General features: G+C 64.6%; 2 protein-coding genes across 2 annotated transcripts; one reads left to right on the forward strand and one right to left on the reverse strand.

The window, feature by feature from the left end:
• Positions 1-3,164: 3,164 nt before the first annotated feature.
• On the reverse strand, positions 3,165-8,485 carry LOC134154212 (zinc finger protein 774-like). Its single transcript, XM_062600928.1, has 5 exons — positions 8,378-8,485; positions 7,468-7,541; positions 6,394-6,470; positions 4,951-6,310; positions 3,165-3,852 (listed from the first exon to the last, which is right to left on the reverse strand). The coding sequence occupies exons 1-5, from the start codon at positions 8,474-8,476 to the stop codon at positions 3,258-3,260; spliced, it is 2,205 nt and encodes a 734-aa protein (XP_062456912.1). The 5' UTR covers positions 8,477-8,485; the 3' UTR covers positions 3,165-3,257.
• A 345-nt stretch (positions 8,486-8,830) lies between these two features.
• On the forward strand, positions 8,831-12,120 carry TBRG1 (transforming growth factor beta regulator 1). Its single transcript, XM_062600926.1, has 4 exons — positions 8,831-8,925; positions 10,508-10,811; positions 11,406-11,810; positions 11,902-12,120. The coding sequence occupies exons 1-4, from the start codon at positions 8,831-8,833 to the stop codon at positions 12,118-12,120; spliced, it is 1,023 nt and encodes a 340-aa protein (XP_062456910.1).
• The last annotated feature ends 17 nt before the right edge of the window (positions 12,121-12,137 follow it).

The following is a 12,137-nucleotide window of genomic DNA, read 5'->3' on the forward strand; positions in this document are numbered from 1 at the left end:
TGCACCCCCGGGACCCCCAGGGCTGCACCCACGGGGCGTCCTGCACCCACAGGACCCCCAGGGCTGTGCCCACGGGGCGTCCTGCATCCACGGGGCGTCCTGCACCCCCGGGACCCACAGGGCTGTGCCCACGGGGCGTCCTGCATCCACGGGGCGTCCTGCACCCGCGGGACCCCCAGGGCTGCACCCACGGGGCATCCTGCACCCACGGGACCCCCAGGGCTGCACCCACGGGGCGTCCCACCCCCCCGCACCCCGAGTGGCCCCTCTCCCGGCTCCCGCCTTCCCCCGTCCGTCCGTCCGTCCGTCCGCCCATCCATCCATCCATCCATCCACCCCCCCCCCCACCGGTGCCCGGCTCTCACCTGGGCCGGGCCGCGGGGGGCCGGCGGGCGCCGGGGCGGGGGGCGGCCCGGCTCGCTCCATGGGCGCCCCCGGCCCGCCCTGGGGTCCCCCCCGGCCCCTCGGCTCCTTCCCGCTCCGGCCGCTCGGGGGGCCCCGGCGCAATGGCGGCGGCGGCGGCGGAAGTCGCGGCCGCTCGGCGCCGTCCGCCCGTCTGTCCCGCCGCCCTCGGCCCTCTGTCCGGCCCTCTGTCCAGGCCTCCGTCCATCCGTCCGGCCAGGCCTCCCCACGCCGGCCCCCGGCTGCCCCCTCCCCCCCCCCCCCGCCGCCCCCAGGGAGCCGTTGTACTGTTTTCGCCTCTTTTTGCCCCGAAAATGCGGCGATGCTGCTGCGCTGGCCCCAGAGCCCTCCCGGGGGTCCTGAGAGCCCACCTGCGGGTCCCCACCCCCCCCTTGGTGTCCCCAAACCCTCCTGGGGGGTCCCCGGTCCCCTCCTGGGGGTCCCACCCCCCTCTTTGGTGTCCCCAAACCTACCTGGGGTTCCTCAAACCCCTCTCAGGTGTCCCCAACCCCCTCCTTGGTGTCCCCAAACCCTTCTTTGGGGTCCCCAAACCCTCCCAGGTGTCCCCAAACCCCTCTTTGGGGTCCCCACCCCCCCCGGTGTCCCCAAACCCCGTCTACCTGTCCCCAAACCCACCCAGTGGTCCCCAAACCCCTCCTAGGTGTCCCCAAACCCCCTTTGGTGTCCCCAAACCCTCCCAGGTGTCCCCAAACCCCATTGGAGGGTCCCCAAACCCCTCCTAGGTGCCCCCAAACCCCACCTGATGTCTCCACCCCCCCCCGGTGTCCCCAAACCCCTCCTCACTGTCCCCAACCCCCCTTTGGTGTCCCCAGATCCCTTCTGGGGGTCCCCAGACCCCACCTGATATCTCCAGCTCCCCCTTGGTGTCCCCAAACTCCTCCTAGGTGTCCCAAACCCCCTTTGGTGTCCCCCTCCTTTTGGTGTCCCCAGCTCCTTCCTTGGTGTCCCCAAACCCTCCTGGGGGTCCCCGAACCCCCCACTGGTGTCACCACACCCCTCCTGGATTTCCCAGTACCTCCCAGTACCTCCCAGTGAGCCCCGCAGGGAACCACAGGGGCAGTGAGCAGCTTCGACCACTGTTTATTGATGGACTCAGGTGGGGTAGCGAGACCGCCCCCTCCCATCGGGGGTCCCATCCCCCCCAGGAGGGGCCCAGGCGTCCGGGGCGGCCATGGCCCCATGCCGGCTGCCAATTGGAAACCTCCTGGCTCCAGGTGGCTCCGGGATCGCGAGGACAGTGGGAGACGGGAACGGCCTGGACCCCCAGGTCACCCCCAAGGTGCTCCCCAATGGGAGAGGGGAGAGATGGTGGGACACGGAGATGGGTCAGGAACAAGGAGCCGGGACGGGGACGCGGAGGTGGGGCAGGGTCACGGAGCTGGGATGGGGACACGGAGGTGGGATGGGGGGTGGGAAGGTGGGATGGAGACACCGAGCTGGGGCAGGATGATGGAGCTGGGAAGGGGGACGTGGAGCCAGGATGGGAGGTCCTGGAGCTTGAGCAGGACGATGGAGCTGGGCTGAGGCCGTGGGGCTGGTCTGGGGCACTGGGATGGGACCTGAGGTGGGCTGGAGCAGGACAATGGAGCTGGGATGGAGACATGGAGCTGGGCTGGGGCTCATGGAACCGGAGCAGGACGATGGAGCTGGGCTGGGGCAGTGGGACGGGACCTGGGGTGAGCCGGAGCAGGATGATGGAGCTGGGATGGGGCCACGGAGCTGGGATGGGGCTCATAGAGGTGGGATGGGGCCACGGAGCCGGAGCAGAACGATGGAGCTGGGCTGGGGCCATGGGATGGGACTTGGGGTGAGCTGGAGCAGGACGATGGAGCTGGGATGGGGCCACGGAGCTGAGATGGGGCTCATGGAGCCGGAGCAGGACGATGGAGCTGGATGGAGACATGGAGCCGGAGCAGGACGATGGACCAGGGCTGGGGCCATGGAGCTGGGATGGGGCCACGGAACCGGAGCAGGATGATGGAGCTGGGCTGGGGCCATGGAGCTGGGATGGGGCTCATGGAGGTGGGATGGGGCTCATGGAGCTGGGATGGAGACACGGAGCTGGGATGGGGCCACGGAGCCGGAGCAGGACAATGGAGCTGGGCTGGGGCCATGGAGCTGGGATGGGGCTCATGGAGGTGGGATGGGGCTCATGGAGCTGGGATGGGGCCATGGAGCTGGGCTGGGGCCATGGAGCTGGGCTGGGGCTCATGGAGCTGGGCTGGGGCTCATGGAGGTGGGATGGGGCCACGGAGCCGGAGCAGGATGATGGAGCTGGAGCAGGATGATGGAGCTGGAGCAGGATGATGGAGTTGGGCTGGAGACATGGAGCCGGAGCAGGACGATGGAGCTGGGATGGGGCCACGGAGCTGGGATGGGGCTCATGGAGGTGGGATGGGGCTCATGGAGGTGGGATGGGGCCACGGAGCCGGAGCAGGATGATGGAGCTGGAGCAGGATGATGGAGGTGGGCTGGGGCCATGGAGCTGGGCTGGGGCCATGGAGCTGGGCTGGGGCTCATGGAGCTGGGATGGGGCTCATGGAGGTGGGATGGGGCTCATGGAGCTGGGATGGAGACACGGAGCTGGAGCAGGATGATGGAGCTGGGCTGGGGCTCATGGAGCTGGGATGGGGCTCATGGAGGTGGGATGGGGCTCATGGAGGTGGGATGGGGCTCATGGAGGTGGGATGGGGCCACGGAGCCGGAGCAGGATGATGGAGCTGGAGCAGGATGATGGAGCTGGGCTGGGGCCACGGAGCCGGAGCAGGACGCTGGTCGCCGGCTGGAGGACCCAGAGCGCGGACGAGGCGTGGGGCGGCGGCGGGGGCGGCGGCTCAGGGCAGGTGCGTGCGCTGGTGCTTGCTGAAGGCCGAGCTCCAGCCGAAGGTCTTGCCGCAGCGGGCGCAGCGGTAGGGCCGCTCGCCCGTGTGCGTGTGCCGGTGCTCCAGGAGGTTGGCGCTCTGCCGGAAGCTCTTGCCGCAGTCGCCGCAGCGGTAGGGCCGCTCGCCCGTGTGCGTGCGCCGGTGCTTGGCCAGGTGGGAGTTCTGGCAGAAGCTCTTGCCGCACTGGGCGCAGGTGAAGGGCCGCTCGCCCGTGTGCACCCGCTGGTGCTGCAGCAGGTTGGAGCTCTGCCGGAAGGCCTTGCCGCACTCGGTGCAGCGGTACGGCCGCTCGCCCGTGTGCGTCAGCCGGTGCTTGGCCAGGTAGGCGCCGAGGGCGAAGGCCTTGCCGCAGAGCGGGCAGAGGTGCCGGCGCCCGCCGGCGCCGTGGGTCCGCCGGTGCTCGGCCAGGTTGGAGCTCTGGCTGAAGATCTTGCCGCACTCGGGGCAGGCGAAGGGCTTCTCGCCGGTGTGGGTGACGCGGTGCCGCAGCAGCTTGGAGCTCTGCCCGAAGCTCTTGCCGCACTCGCCGCAGGCGTAGGGCTTGGCGGCGCGGCCCTCCGGGCGCCGCGGGCAGCGGGCGCAGGCCGACGCGCCGGCCCGGCGGTGCGGCGGCGGCGGCCCGCCACCTCCAACGCCGCCGCCGCCGCCGCCGGCGCGCCGAGCCCGGCCGCACTCCTCGCAGCGGCGCGGCTGCTCCGCGCCCGCCCCGGAGCCGTCGCCCTGCTGCTCGCCGCCGCGGTGGTCGCCTCCATGGCTGCGGTGGTCGCCACCGTCACGACGTTGGTCACCACCATCACGGCGTTGGTCACCACCATCATAGTGTTGGTTGCCACCATCACGGCGTTGGTCGCCACCATCACGGCGTTGGTCATCACCATCACAGCGTTGGTCACCACCATCATAGTGTTGGTTGCCACCATCACGGCATTGGTCGCCGCCATCACGGCGTTGGTCGCCACCATCACGGCGTTGGTCGCCACCATCATGGTGCTGGTCACCAACACCATCATGGTGTTGGTTGCCACCATCATAGTGTTGGTCGCCACCATCATGGCGTTGGTCACCACCATCATGGCGTTGGTTGTCACCGTGGCAGCACTGGCTGCAACCATCATGGTGTTGGTCACCACCATCATAGCTTTGGTCGGCACCATCATAGTGTTGGTTGCCACCATCATGGCGTTGGCTGGCACCATGATGGTATTGGTCACCACCAGCACAGCATTGGTTGTCACCATCATGGCGCTGGTCACCGCCATCGTGGTGTCGGTCGTCACCACGGTCGCTATCGCGGCACTGGTCGCCGCCATGGTGGTGCTGGTTGTGGGGAGGCTCCACCGCGTCGCCGCCGCCATCACCGTGTTGGCCGCCGCCATCGTGATATTGGCCGCCACCGTCATGGCATTGGCCACCACCGTCATGGCATTGGCCGCCACCACCACGGCATTGGCTGCTACCACCACCACGGTGTGGGTTGCCACCATCGCCCCCATCACAGCGTTGGCTGCCACCATCACCAGCGTCACGGCGTTGGTTACCACCACCACCACAGCGTTGGTTGCCACCGTCGCCACCATCGCAGCGCTGGCTGCCACCCCCGCCGGCACCGTTGTGGAGCTGGCTGCCCCCGCCGCGGCGCTGCCCCCCGCCGTGGGTCCGCCGGTGCTTGGCCAGGTCGGAGCTGACGGCGAAGCGGCGGCCGCAGTCGCCGCAGGCGTAGGGCCGCTCGCCCGTGTGGACGCGCCGGTGGGCGGCCAGGGTGGAGCGGCGGGCGAAGCGCTTGCCGCAGTCGCCGCAGGCGTGGGGCCGCTCGCCCGTGTGGGTCCGCCGGTGGTGGGCCAGCGTGGAGCGCTGGGTGAAGCGGGCGCCGCAGTCGCCGCAGCCGAAGGGCCGCTCGCCCGTGTGGGTCCGCCGGTGCTCGGCCAGCGTGGCGCCGCGCCGGAAGCGCTTGCCGCACTCGCCGCAGGCGTGGGGCCGCTCGCCCCGGCGCGCCCCGGCCCGGCCGCACTCGCCGCACCGCTGGCCTTCGGCCGCCTCCTCCTCCTCCTCCTCGGCCTCCTCGGCTGCCTCGCCACGTCCTCTGTCACCAAGGTCCTCCATAAAATGTTGTCCATCACCATGTTCTCCATCACCAAGGTCCTCCATACCATGTTCTCCATCACCATATTCTCCATCACCATGGTTCTCCATACCATGTTCTCCATCACCATGGTTCTCCATACCATGTTCTCCATCACCATGTTCTCCATCAGCAAGGTCCTCCACACCATGTTCTCCATCACCATGGTTCTCCATACCATGTTCTCCATCACCATGTTCTCCATCACCAAGGTCCTCCATACCATGTTCTCCATCACCATGGTTCTCCATACCATGTTCTCCATCACCATGTTCTCTATCACCAAGGTCCTCCATACCATGTTCTCCATCACCATGGTTCTCCATACCATGTTCTCCATCACCATGGTTCTCCATACCATGTTCTCCATCACCATGTTCTCCATCACCAAGGTCCTCCATACCATGTTCTCCATCACCATGGTTCTCCATACCATGTTCTCCATCACCATGTTCTCTATCACCAAGGTCCTCCATACCATGTTCTCCATCACCATGTTCTCTATCACCAAGGTCCTCCATACCATGTTCTCCATCACCATGGTTCTCCATACCATGTTCTCCATCACCATGGTCTCCATCACCATGTTCTCCATCACCAAGGTCCTCCACACCATGTTCTCCATCACCATGTTCTTCCTTACCATGTCCTCCATCACCAAGGTCCTCCATACCATGTTCTTCATCACCATGTTCTTCCTCGCCATGTCCTCCGTCACCACGTTCTTCCTCACCATGTTCTCCATCACCATGGTCCTCCTCACCATGTTCTTCCTCACTATGGTCCTCCTCACCACGTTCTCCATCTCCATCGACGCATTCTCCGTCACTACTTTCTCCATCGCCACGTTCTCCCTCATCTTGCTCCTCCTCCTCCTCCTCCTCGCCTACAAGACATGCCGCTGGCGTGAGGCCACGGTGACGGGCCACCGACCGCCAGCCCCTCCGGGGCCTCGGTTTCCCCGCTCACCGGGGAGGGCGACGCCAGGCGCCGGTGACGGCTCCATCCAGGCGACGGCAGCGGCGGCGGCCAATGGCAGCAGGTCCCTGTCGGGTGTCACCGGTGGTGGGGGGACGTCAGCGCCCCACGGTGGGGGAGGGGGCAGGACGTCCCCGATGGCCGGGGCAGCTTTGGGGCGAGGAGTCCCCACCTCGTCCTCGCGTCCCCGTCCCCACATCCCCGTGTCCCATCCCCACATCCCGTCCCCACGTCCCCATCCCCACCTCGTCCCCACCTCGTCCCCACATCCCCATGTCCCCATCCCCACATCCCCACCTCATCCCCACCTCGTCCCCATGTCCCATCCCCACGTCCCATCCCCACGTCCCCACCTCGTGCCCACGTCCCGTCCCCACCTCGTCCCCACGTCCCCCTCCCCGTCCCAACGTCCCCACCACATCCCCATGTCCCCGTCCCCATCCCTGTGTCCCATCCCCACGTCTCCACCTCATCCCCACGTCCCACCCCACATCCCCATCCCCACATCCTGTCCCCACATCCCCATCCCCATGTCCCATGTCCCATCACCACCTCCCCATCCCGTCCCCACGTCCCCATCCCCACGTCCTGTCCCCATCCCCATGTCCCATGTCCCATCACCACCTCCCCACCTCATTCCCATCCCATCCCCACGTCCCACCCCACATCCCCATCCCCATCCCCACGCCCCCACGTCCCATCCCCACGTCCCCGTTCCCATCCCCACGTCCCACCCCATGTCTCCACCTCATCCCCACGTCCCACCCCACATCCCCATGTCCCATGTCCCATCACCACCTCCCCACCTCATTCCCATCCCATCCCCACGTCCCACCCCACATCCCCATCCCCATCCCCACGCCCCCACGTCCCATCCCCACGTCCCCGTTCCCATCCCCACGTCCCACCCCACGTCTCCACCTCATCCCCACGTCCCACCCCACATCCCCATGTCCCATGTCCCATCACCACCTCCCCACCTCGTCCCCATCCCGTCCCCACGTCCCCGTCCCAATGTCCCCACCCCATCCCCACCCCACGTCCCATCCCCACGTCCCCCCCCACCTGGCTCCTGCCGGCTCCTCCCGCCCGTCGCTGTCACCGGCCCCCAGGGACCTGGGGGGCGTCGGCGCCTCGGCCTGTGGGGTCAGCGGGGGTCATTGGGGTACAGGGGGGCACACAGGGTACACATGGGGTGCACACGGGGTGTGCACGCGTGCACGGGGCTGCACACGCGTGCACGGAGCTGAACACGCATGCACGGGGCTGAACACATGTGCACGGGGCTGCACATGCGTGCACGGAGCTGAACACGCATGCACGGGGCTGAACACGCGTGCACGGGGCCGAACACGTGTGCACGGGGCTGAACACATGTGCACGGGGCTGAACACGCGTGCACGGGGCCGAACACGCATGCACGGGGCTGAACACGCGTGCACGGGGCTGCACACGCGTGCACGGAGCTGCACACGCGTGCACACAGCAGCACATGGATGCACATGGACGTTTATGCATGCACGCAGCCGCACATGTGTGCACACAGCTGCGCACGCGTGCACGCACAGAGACACACACACAGACTCACACACATGCACACGGCTGCTCACACGCATGCACAGCTGTGCACGTGCACACGCACGCTCATGCAAAGGCTCACACACGCATGCACATGGCTGCACACGCATGTGCACACAAAGGCTAACAGGTCTCTACAGGTATGCACACGCCTGCACACGCCTGCACACTTGCACGCACGCTCATGCAAAGGCTCGCACACACGCGCACAGCTGCACACGCGTGTGCGAGCACCCCCGTTCATGTGCACATGCCCACGCACGCACACGCTCATGCAAAGGCTCGCACACACGCGCACAGCTGCACACGCGTGTGCGAGCACACGCCTGTTCACGCGCGCGCGCCCACGCACGCCCGCACACGCGTGTCCCCGGCCCGGCCGCCGCCGCCCGCTCACCGCCATGGCGCCGGGGTCGGGGGTCGGGGGTCGGCGGGGGAGGGGCGGGGACCCCCTCCCCCCTCCCCCGGCCCCGGGGGCTGCTGGGAGGCGGCGCATGACGTCACCGCCGCCCGGACGCCTGGGCCCCCCCCCTCTCGGACGCCTTGTCTCCCCCACCCCACATCCAGACGCCCCCTCCCCATGGGGGTGGGGCGAGACCTAGGGGTCACGCGAGGTCACGGGGGGGGAGGGGAGGCCGCCCGGACACCTGGGCCCTCTCACTCCCCCCCGCCCTGCATCATTTTGGGTTCAATCCTCCTCGGTTTGGTTAAGTTTTGCCCCCCCCCGGCCTTCATCCTCCTCTTCCTCTTCCTGCTCCCTCCCTTCCTCTTCCTCCGCCCGGACGCCTGGGCCCGTCGCGGCGCCGCTCCCAGGTTTGGCCTGGACCGGGGGGGGGGGGGGGGGCGAGAAATGGGGGGAAAGCGAGAAAATAACGAGCGGGGAGAGAAGGAGCGAAAAATCCGGCAGCAAAGCTGCAAAGAAGCAAGAAACAGCAAAAGGAGAAAGCAAAAAAAAAGGCGGAAAAGCAAAACAGAAAGCAAAACAAAAAAATGCAAAAAAGCAAAACCCCCAAAGCAAAAAAAAAAAAAGCAAAATAAGCAAAAAATATCAAAAAGGCAGAAAGATAAGCAAAAGCAGTAAGCAAAGAAACCAAAAAAGCGAAAGAGAAGCAGAAAAGGCAAAACGATAAGCGAAATGATAAGCAAAAATAAGTGAAAACTAAGGAAGAATAGGCAAAAAAGTAAGAAAGGCAGAAAAGCAAAGAAAGCTAAAAAGTGAGAATAAGCAAAAATTAGGAAAAAAGGAGCAAAAAATAAAAAAGCAAAAAGCGTCCAAAGAATAAAGGAAAAAAAGCAAAAGATAGGCCAAAATCAAAAAACAGCAGAAAAAAAACAAAGGAAAAACAAAGCAAAAAAAAATAAAAAAAGGAAAAAGAAGAAAAAAGGGGGAAAAGGCAAAAAAAAAAAAGGAAAAGGGGGGAAAAAAGGGGGGGAAAAAAGCTAAAAAGTCGAATGAGCAAAAACCAGCGAAACGAAAAGCAGCCGAAGCGGCGCCGGGGGGGGGGGGTGCGAGCGAGGGGTTTTGGGGGGTTTTGGGTTTTTTTTTATTTGCGTTTAGCGTCGTTTGCGGTTTAGTTCCCGGGCGGCTCCAGGCGGCAGCCGGGGCCGGCGGTAATTTAATTTTCCTGCGATTACGGACGCTGACGATCGATTTTCCCGCGATTAAAAATGTCGCCGGCTAATTTTCCCACGATTGCAGATGTCGAGGATTAATTTTCCCGCGATTACGGACGTGGACGATGAATTTAGCAACAATTAACTGAACAACAACAGCAATTAACGCCCGATCCTGCCGCCCGCCCGTCTGCAACGGCGACGACTCGGCCGCCGGGGCGGCCCGATACGCGCGTGTGTAAATATATATTTACATCTGTATATACACGCACGCACATACGTATATATTGATTTAAAAAACGTATTTTTATATAAACAAAGCATATATTTTGTGCATATATGTACGCATATATACGACGCGTATGTACGTACATATTAATTTAAAAAATGCATTTTGAAATATATAACGCGTATATTTTTATATCTAAAAATACATATTTTAAACATGTAAAATCAGTGTTTTAAACATATAAAATCTATATATTTAATGTATAAATATATATATCAATTTATAAACATATATATTAATTTATAAATATATATCCTTAAATATATATTTATTTATAAATATATTAATTTAGATTTTATTAATTTATAAACATATTAATTAATAAATATATATTAATTTATAAATATATTAATTTATATTTTATTAATTTATAAATATGCATCAATTTATAAATATATATATTAATTTATAAATATACTATTAATTTATAAATATGCATTAGTATATAAAACAGGTATATTTTAATTTTTATTAAATTAAATTTATCAAACAAATTTTAATTATTTTTTTAAATATATATTTACGTGCATTAATTAATTAACTAGTTAACGGGCTGCTTTCTTTTCCTTCGGCGGGCAGGGAGGCTTCGCCGCGCCCGGCGGGAGGATGACGAAGGTGCCGAAGAGGAGCCAGACGGAGCGGGTACCGGCTGAAGTACAGCCGGCTGCGGCGGGCGGCCAAGGCGCTGGTGTTCGAGAACGCGGCGCTGTGCGACGAGGTCGCCCGGCTCGAGCGCAAGTTCCTGCGCGCCCGCGACGAGCGGCGCTTCCTGCTCGGCCGCCTGCTGCGGCTCCGCGCCCTGGCCGGCGCCGACGACCCGCCGGGGCTCCCCGCCGAGGCCCCGGGGCGCCGGCCCCGCCGCGCCGCCCGCCACGAGCCGCCCGCGCGGCCGGGGGCCGAGGGGGCGGACGGGACGAGGCCCCTCGGGGCGAGGGACGGGGCCAGGGCGGCCGCCGGGGCCGCCGGGGCCGACGGGCCGAGAGCGGACGCGACGAGGCAAATCGGGCCGAGAGCGGACGCGACGAGGCAAATCGGGCCGAGAACGGACGGGACGAGGCAAATCGGGCCGAGAGCGGACGGGACGAGGCAAATCGGGCCGAGAACGGACGGGACGAGGCCGATCGGGCCGAGAGCGGACGGGACGAGGCCGATCGGGCCGAGAGCGGACGGGACGAGGCAAATTGGGCCGAGAGCGGACGCGACGAGGCAAATTGGGCCGAGAGCGGACGCGACGAGGCAAATTGGGCCGAGGGACGGGCCCAGGGCGGCGGCGAGGCCCGACGGGCCGAGAACGGACGGGACGAGACCAGTTGGGCCGAGAGCTGACGGGACGAAGCCGATTGGGCCGAGAGCTGACGGGACGAAGCCGATTGGGCCGAGAGCGGACGGGCCGAAGCCGGTTGGGCCGAGAGGGCCGTCGAGGCCGGAGGGGCCGAGGCCGAGGGCGGCGGGGCGGCGCGGCGGCGGGGAGCGGGGCTGGCGGCAGCGGCGGCAGCGGCGGGGGGCGGCGGCGGGGGCCGGCGGCGCGGGGCCGGGCCGCCCGGCGCTGCCGCTGGCGCTGGGTCCGCTGACGGTCCACAGCCTGGGCGAGGTGCCGCCGGGCCCGCGCCAGGGAACGGCGTCGTCGGCGTCGGCCATCTTCCCCGTGGGCTTCCGCAGCACCCGGCTCTTCGCCAGCGCCCGCCGCCCGGCGCGCCGGTGCCTCTACACGTGCCGCATCGCCGACGGCGGCGCCGCCGGGCCCCGCTTCGAGATCGTGGCCGAGGACGAGCCGGGCCGGGTGCTGGCGGGCCCCAGCCCCGACGCCTGCCACGCGCGGCTGGCCGAGGCCCTGGGGGCGGCCCGCGGGCGCCGCGGCGCCGGCGCCGACTTCTTCGGCCTCACGCACCCGGCCGTGCGCAGCCTCCTCCGCGCCGCCCGCGCCGGGGCCCCGGCGCGGCGGCTCGCGGGCGCCGCGGGGCGAGGGCGGCCGGGACGGGGCGGGCGACGCCGAGGCGGGGGCCTTCCTCCGCCCCGAGGAGGAGGAGGAGGAGGACGACGACGAGGAGGACGAGCTGGAGGAGGAGGACGAGGACGAGGAGGAGGAGGATGAAGACGAGGAGGACGAAGACGAGGAGGACGAGGACGAGGACGAGGAGGACGAGGCGGCCCCGGCCTTCGCCGCCGGCTGCTCCTACGGCGACGTCTTCCTCGGCCGCCCCACGGCGGCCGGCAGCCCCGCCGGCTCCGACGAGTGACCCCCACCCCACACCGC

Source organism: Rhea pennata, unplaced genomic scaffold (assembly GCF_028389875.1).
Source record: "Rhea pennata isolate bPtePen1 unplaced genomic scaffold, bPtePen1.pri scaffold_160, whole genome shotgun sequence".
In the NCBI taxonomy this organism is placed as follows: Eukaryota; Metazoa; Chordata; class Aves; order Rheiformes; family Rheidae; genus Rhea; species Rhea pennata.